Source organism: Desmodus rotundus, chromosome 4 (genome assembly GCF_022682495.2).
Source record: "Desmodus rotundus isolate HL8 chromosome 4, HLdesRot8A.1, whole genome shotgun sequence".
NCBI classification, from domain to species: Eukaryota; Metazoa; Chordata; class Mammalia; order Chiroptera; family Phyllostomidae; genus Desmodus; species Desmodus rotundus.
The window spans coordinates 20,703,923-20,727,748 of NC_071390.1; the positions used below are offsets into that span (position 1 = coordinate 20,703,923).

At 47.4% G+C, this 23,826-nt stretch overlaps 1 protein-coding gene across 10 annotated transcripts in view; it reads right to left on the reverse strand.

The window, feature by feature from the left end:
* Positions 1–5,778: 5,778 nt before the first annotated feature.
* The window catches only part of GBF1 (golgi brefeldin A resistant guanine nucleotide exchange factor 1), a 124,183-nt gene continuing 106,135 nt past the window's right edge, over positions 5,779–23,826 (reverse strand). For 6 of the 10 annotated variants that reach the window (XM_024555692.3, XM_024555689.3, XM_053922452.1 and 3 more), the window contains 27 exons: positions 23,034–23,228; positions 22,608–22,797; positions 21,884–22,030; positions 21,464–21,552; positions 20,347–20,549; positions 19,766–19,889; positions 19,358–19,483; positions 19,016–19,098; positions 18,097–18,333; positions 17,546–17,639; positions 16,990–17,166; positions 16,603–16,667; positions 16,394–16,517; positions 16,125–16,196; positions 15,899–15,993; positions 15,488–15,641; positions 11,116–11,341; positions 10,442–10,602; positions 10,052–10,310; positions 9,722–9,927; positions 8,600–8,750; positions 8,363–8,493; positions 8,058–8,159; positions 7,678–7,791; positions 7,345–7,525; positions 7,070–7,198; positions 5,779–6,620 (listed from right to left, as the gene is read on the reverse strand). In XM_024555692.3, coding sequence (XP_024411460.2) covers positions 6,340–6,620; positions 7,070–7,198; positions 7,345–7,525; positions 7,678–7,791; positions 8,058–8,159; positions 8,363–8,493; positions 8,600–8,750; positions 9,722–9,927; positions 10,052–10,310; positions 10,442–10,602; positions 11,116–11,341; positions 15,488–15,641; positions 15,899–15,993; positions 16,125–16,196; positions 16,394–16,517; positions 16,603–16,667; positions 16,990–17,166; positions 17,546–17,639; positions 18,097–18,333; positions 19,016–19,098; positions 19,358–19,483; positions 19,766–19,889; positions 20,347–20,549; positions 21,464–21,552; positions 21,884–22,030; positions 22,608–22,797; positions 23,034–23,228 — 4,116 coding nt within the window. In that variant the 3' untranslated portion in view covers positions 5,779–6,339. The remainder of the gene's footprint in view (positions 6,621–7,069; positions 7,199–7,344; positions 7,526–7,677; positions 7,792–8,057; positions 8,160–8,362; positions 8,494–8,599; positions 8,751–9,721; positions 9,928–10,051; positions 10,311–10,441; positions 10,603–11,115; positions 11,342–15,487; positions 15,642–15,898; positions 15,994–16,124; positions 16,197–16,393; positions 16,518–16,602; positions 16,668–16,989; positions 17,167–17,545; positions 17,640–18,096; positions 18,334–19,015; positions 19,099–19,357; positions 19,484–19,765; positions 19,890–20,346; positions 20,550–21,463; positions 21,553–21,883; positions 22,031–22,607; positions 22,798–23,033; positions 23,229–23,826) is intronic. The other 4 variants (XM_024555694.3, XM_024555693.3, XM_045191395.2 and 1 more) reach the window with 1 other exon arrangement.

A 23,826-nucleotide genomic window follows, 5' to 3' on the forward strand; every position in this document is an offset into this window, starting at 1 on the left:
CTCCAACAAACTCTCCTGTGAGGCTGGGAGTGTCTCTCACTGCCGCTCCAAACCCCACAGGTGTTTTCAGTCAGAGGTTTGAGGCTTCATTTCCCCTTGGTGGATCCCTGGGTTGTGAGGTCTGTCTCACTCCCCAGTTGTTCCTCCCGGTTTATCTGCACACACACATGGGACTGCCTGCTCTGTCAGTTGCCACCTTGCCCACCCTTCCTTCAGCCGAGGCCTTGCCACGAGTCCTCTCCGTCTGGCTGCCCGTCTCAGCCCCTCCTACCGGTCTGGATGAATGTGTCTTCTTTATCTCCTTGATTGTTGGACTTCCACACAGTTCAGTTTTCCGGCAGTTCTGGTTGCTTTTTGTTTTTAAATTTGTTGTCCTTCTTTTGGTTGTGCGAGGAGGCAAAGTGTATCTACCTACGCCTCCATCTTGGCCAGAAGTCCTGATTTCTGCCTCATCCTCAGTTTCTAACTCCCGTGGAAGAGGCAATCTGGATCTAAAACTTATTCTGTAAATGGCAGGTTCACAGTGGGCCAGACTTTCAGACTTGACTGAGCTGAGGAGTTCAGGAGCTCTGCACCTGGAAAGCCTTTGCTCATCCATTACAGAGATTTGGAATATTAGAATTTAGAAGGTATCCACAATCTCAACAGTTCAAATTTTGTCTGATGTAGGAGATTGCCTTTTGTATAGGAATTCCCAGTGTCTGCTTGTACACTTCTAGTGACAGCAAGGTCAGTACAGGAGTTTACAAAGTAGGACTCCAGGGCTAGACATCTCTGCTTAGCAGAGTCTCTCTCTTCAGGAGGTGCCATGAGTAACCTCCATTCCTGGAGTCAACCTACTTTGAGCTCACAATACAACACAGGATGTTGTTTTAGATCTTTTCTGCAACTTTCCCCTGACCTTCTTAATAATGGAATTGCAGGTCTGTACTAGCTCTGCATGAAGGGAGACTATTATGGCCCTTGATTTTTCCCCTTCCTCTTCATCTTGCCCACAAATGGAACGCGTCAGGTTCTATATTAAGGTAGTTTAGTATAAGGGTTTTTTTTTTCTTTCTCCCAACGACCTTAAGAGATAAATATTACCTTCTTTACTGATGGAGAAATTAAGTCTCAGAGAGGTGAAGTAACATACCTAAGAAAGAGAATGAGAATTCAAAGCAAGTCTGTTAACTCCAGGATGAGAAGCTTTTTCCCTACAAATTTGTATAAAACACAATGAACAGAGAGAATAGTATAATGAAGCCCCTTGTATCCATAAGTGAGCTCCAACAATTCCCAATGTTGGCCTGGAAATTTTAACTGACTCAAAATTTATTATCAGTTGCTATAGCCTCAACTATCTGGACTTAAGAAAACTTCCATTGTTTGTTCCAGTAATTTCCAACCTAATGATCATCTGTTTTTGTGTGAAGCCCTATCAGTTGGCCCAAAGCAGAGGCGCCGTAAACTCACCCCATTCATTCACCAAGAAGTAGTGAGGGCCTACCCCAGAAAAAAATGTCCTTATTTGCAGATAAGAATCAAATGGAGGTATAGTATGTCCATTGGTGATAAATGCTATGAAGAAAAATAAAGTAGGTAAGGGGGTAAAGAGTGATACAAATTTTGTGTGTAGCAGGCAGGGAAGGTTTTTCTGATAACACTTGAAAAGTGAGGGAATTATGTGAGTACCTGGGGGTAGAACATCCCAGGTGGAGGAACTGGCAGTGTAAAGGGCTGATTGATACGAATGTGTTTGGCATATTTGAAGAACGGCAGGAAAACTAGGTAGGTGGGACAAAGAAAGAGCTTTGGATTTTATTCTGAATGAGATGGAAAGCCATTAGCAGATTTTGAGCAATGGGGGGGGAAAGCGATATGACATGTTTTAAAAAGAGCGATTTGGTTTCAGTGTGGAGAGTACAGAGATCACAGGACTAGAATGCAGGAGGGTGACCACAGGCCTGTGGTGGCTTGGACTTGGGTGGTAGTGGGTGAGGAGAGTGATATGTAGTCATATCCTAGATAGATTTGAAAGATAGAAACAACAAGATTTGCTGAGCAATTGGATGTCTAATGTGAGAAAACAGGGTATCAATTTGGCATAAGAACCTAGAAGAATGGAGTTGTCTTTTAGGGATATGGGGCAGACAGGGGGAGAAGCAGACTTGCAGGGGGGTAATCAAGAATTTTTCCTTTTAAGTTTATGTTGGACAGGCTATGGGGCATACAAGTGGAAACCAAGGGGGTAGTTGGACATAAAGTCAGTGTAATGAATGCTGTTTGAAGTCGGACAGTGAACAGCAACACCCAGCAACTGAGTGTAGAGAAAGGACTTGCAGGCAAGGGCTCAGCCCTGGGGCATTCGAATGTTCAGAGGCTGGAGATAAGGAGGAGCCAACAAAGGCATAGCCAATGAGGTAGGGGACAACCAAGAAAAATGGGTGTCTCAGAAGCCAAGTGAAGAATATTTCAAGGGTGGGGGGTGATAAGTTGTTTACTTGAACTAAAGTTTCTTCTCAACTGAAGCCCAGGGGCTCAGAGATTCTGCTTCCTCAAGGCCATTCGCACCTCAGGCAGTGAGCCCTAAGCAAAGCTAAATACCCAATCCAAGGGCTGATAGAGCCATGCTTTTTGTTGTTCCTTTTTTTTTTTTTTTTTTTGATGAGGCGGTGGTGGGGCGGGGCGTGTGTGTGTGTGTGTGTGTGTGTGTGTGTGAGGTGTGTGTCCATTGGAGCTAATTCTGTGTGGTTGACCCTTGAACAATGCAGGGGTTAGGGGCACCGGCACCCCCCAGTGGAAAATCCAAGTATAACTCCCACAAAACGTAGTGATTCATTCATTCTTCCTGATATTCTTGTGTGTGTAGAAAATTCACATTTATTCGTGATTGTGTGCATTTTCCATTTTCTAGTGTGTAAGTTCACTAGGTAATAATAGCTTGTTTTTTCAGATGTTCAACCTTTTACTTCTCATGAGGCTACAGAAAATGTATGTATAGATGTTCCTGACTTACAATGGTTCAGGTTAAGATTTTTCAGCTTTACAATGCTGTGAATGTGATATGCATTCAGTAGAAATCATACTTTGAATTTTGAATTTTCATCTTTTCCCAGGCTAGGAACATGCTTGCTAGGGACATGTATGATACTTTCTGCGGGACAACAACAGCAAGTCCCAGCTCCCCAGCAGCCACATGAGAATGAGGGGATGCAACCGATACTCTACAGTGTATTCCTTGCATCAGATGATTTTACCCAACTGTAGGCTAATGTGTTCTCAACATGTTTTAAGTAAGATATGAGGTTTAGTAGCTTTGTGTGTGTGTGTGTGTGTGTGTATAAATTTTTTTTAAAAAGATTTTGTTTTTTAGAGAGAGGGGAGGGGAGGGAGAAAGAGAGGGAGAGAAACATCAATGTGTGGTTGCCTCCCGTGCATCCCCTGCTGGGGACCTGGTCTGCAACCCAGGCCTGTGCCCTGACTGGGAATCAAACCAGCGACCCTTTGGTTCACAGGCCAACACTCAATCCACTAAGCCACACCAGCCGGGGCCTTAGTAGCTTATGTATATTAAATGCATTTTTGATTTATGGTATTTTCAACTTATGATGGGTTTATTGGGATGCAAGCCCATGGTAAGTCGAAGAGCATCAGTAGCTTTGGTGGGTTTCCACACCACTTCCACACTGAGGAAGTGTTATATGAATGACCCCGTGGTTTAGAGTGAGGCAGACCTGGGGTTGAGTCACAAACCCCTAACTTCCCAGGAACTTGGTGTTTCTGAAGCCACTGCCTCATCTGTAATAGTCCATACCTCCCCAAAGTGGTGTGAGTGTGCACTTACTATTGACACATACAGAAGGCTCCCCCAAAAATCACTTCTCCGTGGTAGGGTCATAGGTCTCTAGCTTTCCTCTGCACTTGGTGAAATCTGCTGTCCTAGAGTTCTTACAGACGACATCATTCAGACCAACATTTCCCTCCGGATTACTCTATTACTTTCCCACAAGGCTTTATGTCACTTCCATATCGCCCAGCCACTCTTCCTTGTTGGTTAGAATTAAGATCCAAACATCAGTTTTTTTGGTAGCTCCCTTTACCTTCTCAGAGAAAACACTGCCAACAACACATGTATGTGTCAGATGATACTTCTGTAAAAAATGAGACTGACAGCAAATGTTTTTGCTACCCAGTGGAGAGAGGGCTGGTATGCAATCACTCCAGCTTCTTTTCTAGTATTTGCAGACCAGCTGAGGAACACAGACTTGTCACATTCCTTTGTTCATAGGATGGTTTTCAGGCTTGTTAGCAGCGGCCAGCATTATTCACCCTCCCACCCCTGCCCGGAAGCACATACAAGCTTCTCAAGGCAGAGCTTGTGGGCGGGGCTTAGATGGTAGAACAGAGACATCAGAGCTGTTATCAAGCCAAGGACCCTAGTGTCTACCAGACTGTAGATCCTGGCTTCTCTGCACTCATACAGCAAAGTGCAGATCAGAAGTGCGGTCACACTCCTAATTTTCCCATGGGCAGCGTTGGGAACCAGGGATGGTCTGGACTACTTCGGGGAGAAGGAAGGGAAGAGGTAGAAACTAGTGTCAGTGTTTCTCCACACTAGGCTATTTTCCACATTAGACTATTTCCATTTCTTTTTATTTCTAAAGATTTTATTTATTTATTTATTTTTAGAAAGGGGGAGGGAGGAGGGAGGGAGAAAGAGAGGGAGAGAAACTTCAATGTGTGGCCGGGGACCGGGCCCACAACCCAGGCATATGCCCTGACTGGGAATTGAACTGGTGACCCTTTGGTTCACAGCCAGAGCTCAATTCACTGAGTCACACCAGCCAGGGCCCAAGGTGCCCTTTTCTATTGATACACCTGAGGGAGGCCCTTACAGAGGTCCCGACTCCCAGCAACATCCATGTGGTTGTGCTGAGCAAAGGGAAGCTCCAGGTGCTGAATGATCACAAAGTCACTTGGGGCCCAAATGAAGAGGGTGAGTGCTCCTAACTCTCCATGAGGAGGTCAGCTGGCAGTATAACAGGGTACCACTCTCTGCCCAGCCTCCCCCCTGATGGCAATGGGACCATTACGGAGGAGGAGCCAAGATGATGTATATGCTTTACTTGGGAAAGCTTAATATATAGCATTCTACATCCCAGCCATAGTACCTAAGCCCTGCAGGGGCCACACACAGCCTGCCCCATGCACACTCCCACCTCACCCTGATGGAAGGGAGGGAAGGGGAGGGGTTCTCCAATCACACTTCAGTGACTGGGATGGATGGAGGCCATGTGGTGGAAAAAATGGTGCCTCCTCAATTTGGGGCCAAAATGAAAGCCCTGTGCCCAGATACGCATGATCAGAGCTGTGGGCAAGATGGCCTACCTCCTAAGCGCCCCGGCTCCTCTGTGCTCCTGGACCGTGAGGCACATCAGAGGGAAGACTTCTGAATAACTACAGCTTAGCTCTGGTTTCCCTTTGACCTCAGTCTATGTTGTCTCAGGTGTCTCCCTTGGAGCAGCTGAGAAGAGGACCACTGCCCAAACACCTGGCACATCCCCGGTGACAAGGGAACACTGCTGTGCTGATGGTGGTGGCTGGGCAGCAGCAGTGGGAAAGGGATCCTGACCTCAGCCATCCTGGCATCTGGCTGGCTGATGGCCAGGGGCCACACGGGCCAGACTGTTGGTAGTTCAGGAGTGTCACTTCCGTTCATGCAGGGTCCATGGCCTGGGTATCCTAATAACATGGTACCCACAAGTTCAAGAAAGAAACCAGAGGGAAAGGCGTTAATGTTGGTACTAAGACATTTATTACATCATAAAAAGTCCATTGTTGTCCTGTCTGTTTTTCCCTATGTACATGCTCCTGTGGGCAGTCCCCGCCCAGCCCCATCTGCCCACCTTCCATGGTGCCAATCATCTCTCCAAACTGACCAACTCATTAATAAAAAAGGAAGAACTGGAGGAGGTGGCCCAGGGCTGATGGAGCGGGGATGGGAAACAAAGTGCAGAGTGGTTAGCTTGGCTCTCAATGCCTGACCACGGGAAGGAGGGGCACGAGGGCAGGCACTGCAGGGCTGGCACAGTGATGCCTCCCCAGAGCTGCCAGGCTGCAGGTGATACCTGAGTGTGCTCTCAGGTTGGACCCCCAAGAATGGAGAGCAGAAAAGAAGGTCCTGCAGCCTGATCGTGGGTCCCAGGAAGGGTTACAAAAGTTCTTTTCAGGTCCCCATACAAGTAGCAGCGACAACATCTTGGGCTGGGCCTGAAGAGTTTGTGGCCCCTGGGACAGCTGGAGGTGGGAGGCAGGGACAGCCTGGTAGTCCTGGTCCTGATTTCTGAGGGGCCTGTTTTAGTTGACCTCAGAGGTGGTCATGGGGTCTGTGGGGCGAGGTGTGGCCAGGAGGGGCACTGGTGAGGTGGCTTCAATAAGAGCAGGGTTGAGGATAATGGGCAGAGTCATGGGTGGCACGCCCACCTGTAGTGGGGAGGCCAAGGGCTGCAGGATCAGTGGGGGCTGAGCCAGGGGTGGAGGCCCATCTGGGGTAGGGCTCAGCCTGCTGGGGCTACATGCCACTGGTGATCCAGGGGAGCTGCTGTTGCCAGGTCGGGGGCCCTCAGGCTTCTCGAAGTCTATAGGGAGAGCAAGGTGGCTGCAGTCACTCTCTCATCCCAACCTTTGCTCCTCCCTGTTCCCATAAGCAAAATAGTTGGGAGTCGCCCCTGAAACTCATCCCAATGCCCAGCTACCTTATCTCTACCCTTCTTTGCTGTACTTCTAGTCAGGTTCATTTTGGTCTGGTCTTTACTTTCAGCATCCCTGAATGGCAACCTTTGCATATTCCCCAAGTCCCAGACCCAGCCTTCTCTTTCCAAGCCTGAAAAATCTCAAGCAGCTAGCTCATCATAGCTTATTTGGTCCTGCCATTTCTGAAAGGAAAAGGCGGCAAACAGGATTCTCTGGTTCCCCACTTCCCTTGGCTCACAGCCCATGCTCAACGCAATCCCACACTACTCTGGGCCTCCTCTTAGGTCCCTCGTTTCCTGCTCAACACCCAGTAGGCTGGACCAGAGGGACTCACCACAGGTCCCCAGTTCAGAGGGCAGCTCTGGGGGAGGTGGATGGCCAGGTACCCTGGTGTCCCCAGCAGCAGGAGTCAGGTGGGCTGAGGCCAGAGGTTTCTGGCCATGCGGCTCCATGGGCATGGGGTCTGGGGAGGGCAAAGAATAGAGATGGCAACTCTCTAAGTGCTTTCTTTCAGGCAAAGCCCTGACTACCCACCAGTCTTCCCACCCACCTAGAACATAGAGAACTAGTGAGCTCCAGACTTTAAGGAAGTTGGGCTGAGCCCCCTACCCTGGATGACAGTCTGCTTGAAGAGCTCATCTCTTAGGTGGGGCAGAAAACAGTCAATCCGCTCCCAGGTGATCTCCCAGAGGGCTGAGGGGCTGCCTCCTCGGGTATCTGCACTGTGGAAAATCTCTGCTGTGTCCATCACCAGGAGCATGTTCTTCAGAGACTCAGGGATGGCCTCTGACTGCAGGTGGCAGTGGGTCCATGAGAACAGGAAAGAGGGCATGGGGGAAGATGGTAAGAAGGATGTAACCAACAAGGGGGAAACAGTAAGTCTTTCCAGCAGGTGGGAGAGAAAGCAGGCAGCAGAAGTCAAGATGAGGTAGTAGAACGTACCAGTAAGTCACTGGAACCTGCGTGCATGTACTTGTCCATGAAGTCCAAGATGGTCAGCCACAGGGCAGCAAAGGTAGAGAGTGACAGCAGTGGAGACAGGTGCTGCAGGAAGACCTATGGCCCGCCAGCCCCTTTCAGCCAAGGGTAAGGCAGGAGCCCTCGATACCCCTCTCCAAGGACAAGTCTGCCCTATCTTGTATGGGAATCTTAGATTAGATCCCTCTGAATCCCAGAATCCTCCCAGGTGCTTAAGTACCACTGAGTCTCCACAGCTGGGGTCCTGAACACCTACTTGCACATCTTAAGTCCTACCAAAAGCCTTGGCTTCCCTCCTTGTGAAAAAGCAGGAGAGTGAGTGGGTACACGGTGGTAAGCAGTACCTTAGAGAGCAGTGTGCAAGCCCTCATCCGGGTCTCCTCCATCCCACCCACATCTGCGGGACTGATGTTCTCCAACAGCTTGGTCAGTAGAGGAAACAGCACCTGGTGGGTAAATTGTCAACATCTCCTAGAAGGGTCAGCTGGCAGCCTTGCCCAAAGGATGCCAGGGGCTGGGGTGGACGGGTACTGAGCAGAAGGGAAGGTATGATGTAGGCTGCGGGTTGACATTAGGGGCTCTTCAGGCTGTCTTACTTGCCTTGTCTTAAGGATCTAAACTTTACCTTTAGACTAGAGGGAAGTCCTACCTTGTTGAAACAGGCCTCCCATTCCAGGGCATCTAGCTTTTGCAGATCATGTACCAGTAGTGCTCGCTGCAGGTAGGTCAGTGCCTGCATACGCACCTGGCGCCGGGCATCACAGCACAGGCATGCAATACCTGAGAGCGAGAACAGGTTCAAGGTCCTTTAGGCATCCTGGCCCTGGTACTTCCCAAGCTCCAGCCTCACCTCTGCCCCTGCCCTGCCTGCTCCCCCAAGGTTTACCCTGCAGTAAAGGGCACCAGCAGTGGGCCCAGAGGGTGCGCGAATCTGCTTCGATCTTCCGGCCACATGTCTCCAGGTGACGCTGCTCCTCTGCCCACGAGCTGTAGATAGAGGCCGCCCGCGTGTGCAGGGTGTGCATCAGGTCTAGCAGCTGGAGTCACAGGAAGGGCAGGACATGAGTGGGGTCAGGTCTGGTGAAACTCCTGACCCTCACTGTCCCTGACTGAGTCCTCAAGGGGGCCCCTAGTACCAATGGCAAAATACTCACCACTCCCTTCTCGACTTTATGAGCTAGTGCCCAGTCCTGGCCACTGTTTACTAAAGTTGGGTATTACTCCTAGTTGAGGAGACTTGAGGAGGGGTGCAGACTAAGTGTTTAATAACACTGAATTACACAGTGAGAAAGATACTTCCTTTTCAACTCTTTCACACCTGATTATAGACAAAACCTCATCAAGTTAATCTCATTTTAGAAATAGAACGCAGGCCTGACTGGTGTAGCTCAGTTGGTTGGAGCATCACCCAATGCACCAAAAGGTTGTGGGTTAGGTCCTGGTCAGTTGGGGTGTGTATGAAAGACAATCGACTGATGTTTCTCTCTTACATCAATGTTTCTCTCCTTCTCTTTCTCCTTCCTTCCCCTCCAAGATCAAATAACAAAAAACAACAAAAGAAACCAGAAAGCACACCTCAGGCTCAGAGGCTTTCATGGGGAATAGTGTCTGGACAGATTTAATAATTTTTTCATCATTTTTCTAAGGCTGTTTTATATGCCTTAAATAGACACAGGATAGCTCTGGAAGGACAGACCAGAAACTGGTGGCGGTGGTTGCCTCTGGTGAGAACTTAGTGGCTCAGGGACAGGAATGGAACAGGGACAGGACTGCCTTTTATCTGCTTACCCTTTTGTACGTTTTGAACTTTGTACCATGTGCATATATTACCTACTCAAAACTAAACCTGTTTAAAAACTAAGCAAACAAAGACTTATGGGCAGGAAAAGTGTGGAGGTGGTGGCGGGGGGCCTGTGCCCTTCCTCTCAGTCCTGGCTGTCCCTGGCCCGCCCGTGCTCCCACAGTCAGGTGCAGGGAGAGAAGAGGAAGTAAAGGGTGCCGTACTTACGTCCTGACTGACCTGTAAAGACACCGTGTGGTAGCTGGCAGGCACGCCTTCATCCTCATCATCGTCGCTATGCCCGCCTCGAGAGGCATGCTGGCTGGAGGTTCGAGGCCGCCGAAGCATTGAGCCCTCCTTGGATTTCTTCTTGAATCGGTTCCCTTTGCTGTCATATTTGTGACTCTTGCCACGTTTCTCTTGGGACTTGCACCCTGAGTGGAGCCAGATCCAGGTCACATTTCCACATCCGTGGGCACAGATGGCCTGCCTTTTCCTCCCTGTGCCCTGTATATTCACATGGCTACTCCCCAGTTGCCCCTTCATTGGGTGACCCACCGCCATTGAGACTGGCCTCCACAAAGATGCGGAGAGTCTTGACGCAGAGCTCAAAGTTGTCGGGTGTGATGTGGGCAGCATCACGTACGATGAAGGACAGCGATTCCACACACTTAAGCAGGGACTTAGTGTCATGTGGTCCCAGGTCCAGCCCCACTGTTAGACTGTACTGATTGACCAGGGCTGAAGGGCCTGGCCGGCTGGGCCCAGTCCCGGGCGCTGGCCCTGGCTTGGAATTATCGATGTCATCCTTCCCCACCTGTAAAGTACACAGACGGCTGGGAACCCAGGCTTGAACTGGACCTTCCCCTGATGCCCTCTCAGAGGACCAGGAACCTTTCCCACAGGCCAAGGAGGGAACTCTCATCCTCTGCCCATATGGTCACTCACCACTAACCAGCCGCTGTTGACCATGTCAGCATCTGTGGCTGATCGGTGGATCTTGCCAGGTCTGCCGTGGTCAGTGTAAACCTCTGAGTCGGAAGTGTACCCTCGGTCCAGGTTCACATCATTTTGATGGTAGGATGGGAGTTCACTGTCTGACTGGGCCCCTGAGCCAGCAAGGAGAAAGGCACAAAGTGAGGATGGGACATGGGGTCGAGGAAATAATCTCAGCTCTCAGAAGAAAGGTGCAAATGAGGCCTGGCCTCTCCTCTCTCTCAGTCTGGCTTAGTTTCAGCCCTGTCACCAGAGGGCTGAAGGATGGTCTGGACAGCTTCTCTCTTGACCAAATAGGGCAGCAGGCTAATTTGGGTTCCTGATGGCACCTAGTAGCAGCTGTCAGGGGAGGGAGGCAGTTTCCCACATTTTCTGAGAAAACAGTCCTCAGAGCAGTAGTAAAGCCTAGCTCCATAGCATTCTCTGCTGCTTACTAGTTTTCATGCTATTTAACCTGAGGATGTGCTGGGGAGAGGCCAGTGGGCATAGGAAGCTTTGGAAGCTGTAGGCAGAAGCCATGGGTATTTAATCTGCTGAACATAGTAACCTGTTTTGTTTTCCTGTCTCAACCCCTGGAGCCATAATGGTTCATCTGCCATTGTATGTCTCCCTGGGAACGGGCTTACCAGTATCAGGTGCATCCGCCCTGGCTGTGGCCTGCAGGGCAGCTGGGGGCTTTACGCCGGAGCCGATGCACTCCAGCAGCGTGAAGATGGTGGCCCAGTCATCACCTGAGTGGATGTTGGCTGCATTGGTCTTAAGGAGTTCATGCAGCCCAAAGGCTACCTGGTGACTGACTCGGGACAGCACGCTGGGCTTCATTAGTAGCAAAATGCGCAGGGAGAGCAATACCTGGGGTGGGGGTGGAAAGTGGGAAATGGCGGACAACTCTTGTCTAGTCTCCTATCCCACCAGTCTTCTTAGGCCAGTGAGGACAGTATGACTAGGACTCAACTTAGGGTATAGCTGTTGGTCTTTTCTTTTTTTCAATGTATTTTTTAAATGGAAATTTTTATTGAGATAATTAGGGTTTGGTATGTATTATAAGAAGTAACACAAAGAAATCCTTTATACACTTTGTCCAGTTTACCCCCCAATGTCAACATTATGCAAAACTATAGTATAATATCATAGCCAGAATACTGACATTGATACAATCCACTGATCTTACCTGGTTTCCTCAGTTTTAATTCTATTCCTGTGTGTATTAAGTTCTGTACAATGTAATCACCTGTGTAGGTCTGTATCCACCACTAGTCAAGATGCTGGATAGTTCTACCACCACAGATCTCTCCTGCTATCCCTTTATAACTACACCTGACTCTTTCCTGTGCCCGTCCTAACGCCTGGCAATCTGTCCACAACTTCTAAAACTGTTATTTCAAAACATTATGTAAATAGAATTACATAGTATACAACCTGGGATTGGCATTTTTCATTCAGCATAATTCCAAGTTGTTGCATGTATCAGTAGTTGCTCGTAATTGCTGAATATTAAGTACTCCATGGTATATATGTACTACAGTTTAACTGTTCACCTGTTCACAATCACCTGAGTCAATTCCAGTTTTTGGCTATTACAGCGAAAGCTTCTATGAGTGTTCATGTATAGGTTTTTACGAGAATGTAAACTTCCATTTTTCTGGGATAAATGCCAACAATGCAATTGCTGAATTGTGCAGTAGTTACATATTTAGTTTTATAAGAACCTGCCAATAGAGTAGCTATACCATTTTATATTCCCACCAGCAATGTGTGAGTGACCCACAACCTTACCACCATTTGATATTGTTACTTTAGCCACTCTGATAGGTGTGTAGTGATATCTCATGGCAGCTTAATTTGCATTTCCCTACTAGTTAATGATGTTGAGCATCACTTAATGCCTTCACGTGCATATGAGGTGGGAACCAAAAAATGCCAGAATTTATTAAAAATTGTGTATTTAGCCCTGGCTGGTGTGGCTCAGTGGACTGCACGCTGGCCTTTGAACGAAAGAATCACTGGTTTGATTCCCAGTCAGGCCATATGCCTGGGTTGCAGGCCAGGTCCCCAGTAGGGGCATGTGAGAGGCAACCACACACTGATGTTTCTTTCCTTCTCTCTCTCCCTCCCCTCCTCTCTCTAAAAATAAATAAAATCTTTTAAAAAACTGTGTATTTATTCTTACATGTTTAAACTTCGGTCACCTTCAAAGTACTTTCCATTTGATGCTATACACCTAGCAAGATGTTTTTTTCCACTGCTCAAAACAGTTTTGAACTTGTCAATTTTGATGCCTTTTATTGCTTCTGTCGTTTTTTGTTTCACCTCTCCCACATTGCAAAACATTTCCCTTTGAGGACTTTTTTCATCCAGGGAAAAACAAAAATGTTGCTCAGGGAGAGACTGGGTGAATAGGGAGGGTGGGGCACTGCTGAACATTCATCACAGTGTGGGCAGGTGCGCTCATAAATCACCCACCATGAAATGGGCAAACCTGTTGAAAGACTCTAAAAAAAATGCATTGAAGCCAAACACAGCCTCTCACAACACCAGCTGGTACACTGATGCAGATGGGTTCCTAGAACATTCACCTAGCCAGGGAAGCCTGTACTACAAGGGCCCGCTCTCTAGAAGATAACTGTTTGGGGGTTTTTTGTTGTTGCCCCTTGTATTTACCATCTGTATACCTTCTTCAGTGAAATGTCTGTTTAGATCTTTTGCTCATTTTCTAGTTTGCTTTATTGTTGTTGTGTTTTGAGTTCTTTTGTATTTTAGATACCAGTCTGTTTTCAAATATGTGATTTGACATATGTTCCTTGTCTTTTTAAAAAATGTTTACTTATTATTTTCTAGAGAGAGAAGGAGAAACATCAATTTATTGTTCCATTTATTTATGTATTCATTGGTTGATTCTTGCATGTGCCCTGACTGGGGATCAAACCCTCAACCTTGGTATATTGGGACGATGCTCTAACCAACTGAGCTACCTGGCCAGGGCTGTTCTTTGTCTTTTCATCCTTTTCACATGGACTATCATAGAGTAGAAGTTTTTAATATTGATAAAGTCTAATTTATCATTACTTCCTTTTACAGATTGTTCTTTTGGTGTCAATTCTAAGAACTATTTGACTAGCTCCTGAAGATATCCACTTATGTTTCCTCCTAGAGGTTTTACAGTTTTACACTTAAACCTGTGATCTACTAGCAGGGACCCCAAAAAAGCCAGAATTATCTTCTAGAGGGCGGACCCCTTGTAGTACAGGCTTCCCTGGCTAGGTGAGTATTGTAGGAAACCATCTGTATCAGTGTACCAGCTTGTGTTGTGGTGAGAGGCTGTGTTTGGCTTCAGTGAATTTTTTTTTAAGACTCTTTCAACACGTGTTTGCCCATTTCATGATGGGTGATTTGCCAGCACACCTGCCCACACCGTACTGAGTGGTCAGCAGTTTTTGACCAAACATGGCATGAACCCCATACCCCACCTTCCTTATTCACCCAATCTTGCCCTGAGCAACTTTTTTTTTGTTTCCTTGGATGAAAGAAGTGTCCTCAAAGGGAAACTTTTTGCCAATGTGTAAGAGGTGAAATAGGGCGGAAACACTAAAAGGCATCAAAATTGACAAGTTCAACAACTGTCTTGAGCAGTGGAAAAAAGTCTCCATAGGTGTATTGTATCAAATGGAGAATGCTTTGACAGTGACTAAAGTTTACACATGTAAGAATAAACAATTTTTTAAATAAATCCTGTTGTTTTGGAGTCCTCCCTCATATTTTGAGTTAATTAAAAAAAATATTTATTTTTCAGAGAGAGGGGGGAGGGAGAGAGAGAGAGAGAAATACTGATGTGAGAGAAACATCGATTGGCTGCCTCTTGCACTCCCCCAGCTGGGGACCTGGCCTGTAACCTGGACACGTGCCCTGACTGGAATTAACCAGTGACCTTTTGGTTCTCAAGCCAGTGCTCAATCCACTGAGCCATACCAGCCAGTGCTGAGTTAATTTTTTTATAAGGTATGAAACTTTGGTCAAGGTTTATTGGATTTTCTTCACTATGGATTTCAAATTGCTCTGGCAATTGAAAAAGTTATCCTTCCCCAATTGTTTTTTGTACTGTTTTGTATTGTTTTTTAAAAATTGTTTTTGTACCTTTTTCAAAAAATTAGTTGAGCAACTTTGTGTGGGTCTATTTCTGGGTTCTCTCTTCTGTTCCAATGAGTTATGTGTCTATCCCTCCATCAATACCACAGTTTTGATTACTGTAGCAATATAGTAAGCCTTAATATCACTTTCTTGTTTCTCAAGATGTTTGGCTATTCTAGGGCTTGTGCTTTTCCACCTACATTTTAGAATAAGCAATTTTGTGTCTACAAAAACTCCTGCTGGCATTTTCACAGGAGTTGCATTAAAATTATAGTTCAATTTGGGGAGAACTGACATCTTTACTACACTGAATCTTCCAATCCATGAACATGGTATGCCCTTTCATTTATTTGGTTTCTTTCATTAGCATTTTGTAATTTTCAGCATATAGACCCTATACATGTTTTATTAGGTGTATATCTAAGTATCTAATTTTTTTGAAGCACTTATAAATAGTATTGTGTTTCTGGTTTTATTTTCCATATGTTCATTGTCAGTATATAGAAATATGATTAGTTTTTGTGTGTTCATTTTATATCCTGGAACCTTGCTAAACTCACTTATTAGTTCTATGCTGGTTATCTTTTCTAGTTGGGCCAAGAGAGTTCAGGAGGGTCCTAAGCATGGAAGAAAACCAGGTATAGGGCTGGGACTGCCACAAAGCAGAGCCATGCAGCCTTCAGAGCAGATTTATAGGAGCCAGTAAAGGTGCTGAGTACCAGTTTCATCCCTAAAGGCCATTCCAGACTCATCCCCAATGGCATCTGTTAGACTGCCCCAGCCCTAGTTGGTAACTGGCGGCCATATCTACACTGACACTGTGACTTTAGTCCGTTTCATACCTTCCTGCCCTACCAGCTGTACTCTGCTTACCTGGCCACTGATTTCTTCTCTCCGGAGTAGCCGAATGGCCAGACGCAATAGCCCCACCACTGCCCGATCCACAAGGAAGCAGAAATCTTGTGCCTGGACACAGAGGTGGTAGAGATGGTCTCGAACAGTCTGCCACACACAGCCCACACGGTCCCTGAGGAACATAAAGGATGAGGATAGTCTCAGCTAGAGAGGCCACTGGGCAATGAGCCTCCATTTCTGGGTCAGGCTAGGCCTTTTAGGGCTCATTGGTATTATACCCTAGGCAGACAGGTATAACGAGCAAGATTCTCCTCCACTGCCTACAGCTTCATGTGCTTCTTCCCTGGAGCCCACTCAGCAAGATGGCCCCAGGTTTCCATCCCTTCGGAGTAAGCCCAGTGTGAAGCTTGCTTAAAGATGGCCTTCTACCTGTTCTCCAGCACAATCCTCAGCAGCATCTCCAGGCAGAAAGCAGCATCCTCCTCATCATATGTCTCTTCATCTGGCGTCACTGAGACGAGAGCCTAGAGGAGAACAACAGGAAAGCAGGCAGCCACTGGCCCTGCCCTGACAGAGACTGAAGTATACGCCACTGTGCCCCTCTCCCCTCCCAGACTCAGCCAGTTCTTCCCTCTCTTTCCTCTTCATTCTCTACCTTCATGAGCTCCTGCAGTGACTCCAGCTGGAGAAACTTGCTTTCTGTGATCATCTTTTCCGGGTCACATTGCTGAGGCACAGAAGAAAAGGAAGGGGTCAGTGATAAGGGCTGGAGTGAAGAGAACTTTCCCAAGAGCCAGGGAGAGAAAGCAAAAGGAGTCAGTTCTGCTCACAAGCCCTTGATGATTCTATTCTTCAGTTCACAGGACATCTGTCCAGTAGGGAGGGGTCTAAGGCTCATTCACCAGGTGGTAGGCAGGTAGTTACCTTAATACAGTCCAAGGCCACTCTCTTAGCCTCCTGGTTCTCAGTAGAAGGGCCCCGCACACTAGACTGCTCAGTACCACTTAGTGTCAGCCAGCTCACGAAGCTCAGCACTGTCGACTCTCCTCTGTAGAAAGAGAGTACAAATTCTAGTGAGCTCCAGAGTCCTGACCCTCTCTCCCCAAGGCCTCCAGCCTCCGATCTGCCCTCACCGGTTCGATGGTGTCTCCTCCCGCAGTAGAGAGATCTTGCCATTTGGATCCACAAAATCTTCAACCTGGAAAAGTAGGTCAAGAATAATTTATTTCTATATGCCCTTTGCATTTCCTGCTCCCCCATGCAAAGTGGATTTCTTCTTATAGCTCTCTTCCCTACCCCACTGACTAGCCCCTCCGTACAGTGAGTAGCAATGGCTTCTACCAGTCTTCCTTGACAGTTATACCCCTACTCAAGATCTGTGGTTTACAGTTGAGGTGTTCCTGGTAAGCTTTAGCAGGCAGCAGGCCCAGTGCTACTCTCAACCAGTTCTATATATCGACAGCATATACTCTTGGAGCTCTTGCCTTGTTACTGTTGATTAGTATCCTACCAAGAATTACCTCCACCATAGCCTTTGGCAGCAGCTGGGCTCGGAAGAGCTGGAGCATGGCCTCCATGATATTCTTCCAGCCCTCTCGAAGGATGTCACCATGACGATGGGCCAAATGGAAAACTGTCTTGGCTGCAATGTGAGCTTTAGGGTTGCTTCCAAACACACTGGGCAGGTTCTCAATAGACTGGAAAAAAGATCAGAAGATGCTTAGGGTCTGGCAAATGTCTGAAAAAAAGAGAACCTCAGGCCTCAACCTGTGGTTCCCTGAGGGTCCTTCTGCTGGCTCTGCTTCAACCCCCCATGATACTGGTGGGAAGAGCTAACCTGGGTAAGGCCTTCCCCACTACTGCATCTCCTCTCCCATCCCCATTACATGAGGTGATGCTATTCTTATCATAGGGTGTGCAAGACAGAAATGGCCTAAGCTCCTAAACTCTACTGCAGTCAAGGGGGAGGTGAAGAAATAAGCTGAGGGAAACCAGCTCTGAGGATAAGAGTAATCCATGGTTAAAAGAGAGGTCTTCCTTTGGAACTCCAGGTACATAGTTCCTAACCGTGCTCACCTCACTGCTGAGAGCTGTGAATTTGCACAGAGAGATGATGAGATTGTCAAACACATCGCTGAGGCCATAGTGGGCGGAGATCATGGCGCACTTCCTGTAATGTCACCCCCATCCCAGAAAGAGAGTCACTGGAAGGCCAGGCAGTCCTTCCAAGTGCCTGAGGAGGCTTGCTTGGGGTTCTTCCCCGATCAGTCCCAGGAAGAAACTTTTTATTCTTAAGTCTGTTTAAGACTGAGCTTTACCAAGCTTTAGCCTCCCTCTGAAAACTCAGGAAGAATCCACTCTAAGGAACATAAGAGCAGGTTAAGGGGGTGGGGGGGTGGGGCGGTGGTTAGGGGGTGGAGGGATTGTGCAAAAAGCAAAAAGGACTCATGGACATGGACAACAGTGTGGTGATTGTGGGGGGAGGGGGTATAAGGGGACTAAATGGTAATGGAAAAAAATATTTTTTTAAAAAAGAAAATAAGAGTAGGATTCAAAGAGGTATGGAGGCAACCATGTTAGCTCAGAGAGGTGGGAAGAGGTCAATTCCAAGGCCAGAGGTGGGCTACCTGAAGCCTGAGATGGCTTTCTGGATGATTGTCTCCTCAAGGCTTTTGTCAAAGACATAAGAGAGAGCAGCAATAGTAGGGCCCCAGGTCATGGTGAAGAGGTCAAGATCGTAGCTGCCAGGAGGCACACGAAGGAAAATGCCTTCTGGGGTGGCACCTCGATGAAGCAGTACATTCCACACATAGTTCTCCCGGACCAAGCCTGTCTGCTCCTCTGGCATCACGATTTCCTCATTCCTGTCAGGAGGTAAGGTAAGGAGTGTGTGCACTGCTGTGAACCTGACTGCTCACAAGCTAGGACAAGGGCTTTACTGTGGCACTCTCCATGTGAGACTCTGCTGATGACTCTCCTCAGCGAGAGGTCATTGAAACTGAAGTTCAGTGGTCTGCTTCCCACCCACCAGGGAGAAAGAGAAGAGGTGTCCCATAACTCCCCATAATCTCAAGGACCTATCTCTAAGTGGGGCCTTCAGTTCTGTGGTAAGATGTCACATTCTATCTGAATATGAGAGATGAACAATCCTCTCTACCTATTCCGATCTGTAGTAAAAAACTAAGTGTCCCATCTCTGACCTCTGATCCAAGCCTCACCCTCTGGTGCCCATCTTGGGTTCTCTACCAGCCCTAAAACACAACTTGAGAGCTAGACAGGAAAACCCAGCTGCTCTGGGTTTGGGAAATGAGGACAGCACACTACACTTAGCAGGAGCTGTTTGGGTCCTTAAAGTACTAGAGTCCCAATATTGTTTAGGCTTAAGGAAGCAATGAGATGGGAGAGACAGGGCTGCCCAACTAAGTCCCAAGGCTCAATAGAGGGCATATGAGTCATTGCAGTCTGATGTGGCTCTAAAAATCTGGAAAAGGGAGCAGTGTGTTTCCACTTAACAGAGATGCTACACCATCCTCCATACATACTCACTTGATAGCATGGTACATATCCTCCAAAATGTCTTGTTCAAAGTCCTTGCCTCCATTCACACCTTTTAGGTTTTTGCGAAACTCCTAGAGACAGACCAATAAGCTTTCCCCATCATGTGTCAATGTTAAGGCCCCAACTCCCGAGTCTGCAGTAAATAGGACTTGGGGAACCATTAGTGAAAGAACCCACCTCCCCACCCCAGTTCCTCTTCTGGACTGGTCAGCCCTCCCTGATTCCCATGGACAGAACCTTGCTGACCATGCCCATTGGACAGCTCATGTCATTTCTGCTATCTCCAAAGCTTGGTGGATCTTCTCTGCCCTGGCTGGGATCCAAGCTTACCTCCAGGGTCATGGGTGCATTCTGTTTGCGAACGTTGTGGTTGTGCTGGTCAGTATTAAGCATGATAACAGCATAGGCCAGGGCAAAGCAGGCATCGCTATTGGCAAATGGGGAGCCATTACAATTCTGAAAAAGCAAAGACCCCATCTGTGTCAATGCTCCTCTCTGGCCAATTAAACCCTCACCACCACCCCACAGGTCAATGCTGGCACAGAAGGAAGGTACCAACCCAGAAAGCAGACAACCTCTTGCCAACTCCTAACAAAAGCTGGACTCTCTATGGGAAGCTTACTGATGATACTCTCAGCCTTTTAGGAAACAGTAGCTGGGTCCTTCGGTTGAAGCCATAGAATCCCTCAGTCAAATTAACTTGGGAGGCTGGGCTCAGCCCCTGCCACTCAAACTCACCCTCCAATGCTCTGTGAATGCCTCCAGCAACCTCTGGATGACTGGTGCTTCCCCAGGCAAGCGGAATGCTTCCAGATAGAGGCGAAGAGCTTCGTCCAGCCTAAGACCCTGAAAGCTGAAGGTGCTATAGGGAGAGTAAGAAGGATGAAGATGCTGAAAATATATAAGCTGCAAATGCTGGGCTCTCTATTAGCCACAGTTCTTCTAACCTTTTCCTACTGGAACTGAGCGGGCTGAGGGCTCTAGCAAAGGAGAGGTATCTCCTGGCCATTTCTAACACAGATCAGAACTTGACTACTCCTGACCTTAGTACTTTTCACATCAGCACACTCTTGCCTTTCTGAGAAACCTCATCCCCTGAAACCCAGAACCTACCCTGTGCTCAGGGACCCTGCTCCACCCTGGCTCCCAAAGCTATCTTGATGGATACTCTTTCAGGTCCAACAGATAAAAGTGATGGGAAGAGGAAGAGTATGTGACCTGGGTCACCAGCAGGAACTGACTGAGAATGCTTTGAGGGAAGGATGCTCTTTCCCTGAATGATCACCAGCTACGTACCATATTTCTCGAAGCTGCCTCACCTCACAAAGCTCTCCAGCAGGTCAATGTTTTTGCGGTCACTCACAAACTCTCCAATCATTTTCTTGTCCAACCGAGGGTTTTCTCGAAGCCACTGGGCTACCTCTGTGTTGTCCATTGGGATGGTGAGTAGGCCTTTCTCCTGTAGAAACTGGATCCCTTTCTTTGGTTTCTGGTTGAACTGCTCTGTGCCAGTGATCAGAAGCTGTAGAAGAAACACTAGACGTGTCAGAAGCTACTCTGCCCCTAAACCAGACAAGGCCAGGCTGGACTTCATCACAGTGCACAGCTTGTCACCTAACAGGCTCCTAGAATGTGGGAATGTGGCTCTAAGTGACCCCAGAACTAAGGCTGGATCATACTGGACCTGGCTTTCCTCAATCTTCATGTCTTACTAGAACAGGCTGAAGAGCTCCTTTTCACTCCTTCCCTGAGTGCTCAAGATGCACCGGACAGTCTAGGACAAGGTGAACTAACTGTGATGATAGCTTTTGTCTCTCCAGTTATAGCTCTGCAATCAAGGGCACGCATAAACAAAAGTCTTCTAGGCTAGCAATGCGAGGAATAAAGGGTTAAAAGGAAGGTGTTAAGAACCCTCACCCCCGAAAAACAAAAAACAATAACAAAAAAACCACAGTTTTTTGAACTTTACTAAAGCACCAGAACTAACGTCAATTTCCCTTTAGTGTCAATCACCACCCCAGAGCTTGAGATGACCAGACCAATAACCTTCAGTGGATCACACAATACCAGCTCCCGGGGCTCCTATGACCACCAGCAATACTTGGCTCTCAGTTAGAACAGCAGTTGTCCAGGAGCACACAGTAGGGTATGGACTAAGAACCAACCCGCCCCCCAAAAACAAACAAAAAAAACCAACAAAAAACCAGTTACTTGAACTTTATGAACTAAGTTCACAGTTATAACTTAGTTCATACAGTAGGACTAACTACATGGCTTTGGAGTAAGGGAAGGGCTTCAAAGGAAACCGGGGGATTGCTGAAGTCCCAACAAGCCCAAAGATTAGCCTTAGGAAGCAGTACAATGAATGAGCTGCTAGACTGTCCCTCGTCCTGTGGGATAGAAACCCTACAAAGAACACTCAGACTCTGTATGTACCTTCTTTTTGTTTTTAATTTGAATTAGTTCCCGTGGATCTGGCAGGAGACAGGAAAATCGAGGTGGCTTCCGGGTAAACTTTACATCAGCTAGAAATGGGAGAAAGAGAAGGAAAACCCCGTAAGACCTCTTTTACCAGAAAGTGACTTTTGCAAATTGCTGATATATTCTACAGTGAGAAAGAAGAATGCCTCAGAAATTTGCTTGTCCTCAAGGGAAGACTGATCAGTCTCCCACTTCCCTAGAAGTCCTATCTTGTAGGACCCCACACATCTTCTTTGCTCTTTCTGGGTTTGAAGGCATGGTGAGCAGCTAAAGTTCACTCTTGTAGTACCCCAGGGCATGTCTGCTACTCCACCTCCGCTCTCCACCAGGCCTACCAGTCAAGGGGGCTTAGGATCACAGACCCCCAGTACCTACCCCCAGAGTCACCAGCTTCCTCCAGATCACCGCCTCCTGGCTTCCCATGCTCTGCTGGCCGCCGCCCTCCACCTGAGCCTGGAAGAAGCAGGCCTGGGGTGTCTGGGGCTGTGCCTACAGCTTTCCCATCACTGGCTGTTCTCTCAGCTGGCAAGAGAGAAGAAGGTAAGTGAAGACTTATGGAGTAGGAAGCCAAGTAGAGCTGCAGGAGAAGTCAAGTCCCTGGCCAAGGAGACTGCTCCCACATAGGCTGCCAGCCCTGAACAGAACAAACTCAAGCCCAAACAAGCAGTCACTACCTTAGGTCAGCCAAGCATTAGATTATATAATTTAATAAAGAGATTATCTAGTCACTTTCTTCGATCTTCTGCAACCCAGTCTCCAGAGGAAATTTGAGAAAATTAATTAGAGTGGAGTCAGATACTGGGGGTGGGGGAAGGTAGGACCTGGAACTTTTAGGGACAGAAGTCCTATATCCTTAAATCTATGTTTTCCTTTCTCTCCATAAGTCATTCTGTGAAAAAGCCAAAGTGTAGAGGAGAAGGGCAAAATCTATGAGTCCTGCTAACCTGCCTGCTTGCCCTGTAATTCAAACCACCAAACCTCAAAAACACAGAATTGGGAGTATGCCAGAGGAAGTGATATAAGAGCAGGAAAAGGATTCAGAGTAGAGAAAGGATAAGCATAGAACCCTAGGATCCTCAAAGAACAAAATGCCTCTTACTATTGCTGACTTCTCGGGTACCATCTACTGCCTCGTAGCTGGGCCTGGCTGCCTCTTTCTTCTCTTGCTGGATAAGGTTGTTGAGGACTTTAGCCTGACAGTGGGTCTCTGTGCTATCAATCACTGTCAACAGGGCATCAAGAGACAGTAGGTGTGTTGTATAGAGCTGACCAGACACAGGAAAGGCATTCTGTAAAGTAAACAGATCCAATAGAATTGAGGTTAGAATACTTTACACTTAACTGACCCTTTCTCCCAAATCCCCAACTTCCTATAACTTCTAAATTGCCCTGAGAAAATGTCTTTCTTCTTCCTGTTCCCCAATTCTCAAGTGATTCCCCTCCCTGTATGTAGCATCCTTACTACCACCAGAGAGATTTCTTTAATACAGCCTTCTTAGTACCAGCAATATATAAGGCTCAGCACCTTGGACAGCAGCTTGGTGAGGTCTTCAAAGAGGTTGGAACAGTAGTAGTCACAATCATAGTTGATATAGAGCTCAGTGACAAAGCTGGGGATGTGCCAGAGCTGTACAATAGCTTCCAATGCCATCTCTTTCATCTCGTAAGGCATCTTGGGGTTCTCCACAGTGATGATCTCCATGAGCTTTTTGATGTACATCTGGCAATAACCCATTAATTGGCATTTGGGTGGGGAAAGGATTCAAAATAGGAAGAGACAAAATTAGACAGAAAAAAAATGTCAAAGAAGAGGCAGAAGCCCTGCCAGGAGCATGAATTAAGAGACAGTTATAGATATTCTATCCCCTAAATACTTCCCCTCTTTGGCCTCCATGTTGGGGGATAATGCCTGGCTCTCTATCTCATGCCTGATCCAAAACAAGCTGCCAGTTGGCCTTTTTGTGCTCTCTGTATGAGCCTGACCTGGTCCTACCTAGAGTTCTTTTTACACCTTAGTTGTAAAGTCAGCCTGACTTGCCTGCCTGAGCTACAGAGGAGCTGTTAGGCAGAAGAGCTATACCAACTCATGGTGAGGTAACCTGCCAGTCCTCATATTTGGGTTCTCCCATTTTATAGCCAGTCAATCTTCTCTAGGATCCTTTTAACTTCAGCTAAAAAGGCCGGCCAATGAACCAAACTAGGGTGGCTAGAAGCACTCTCCTACAGAAGTCCCTAAATCCCACCCTGCAGCATGATAGAGCTGGCCCCATTGAAGATGGCACACACCTTCCTATATTTTTTCTTCTTCCAAAGTTGAA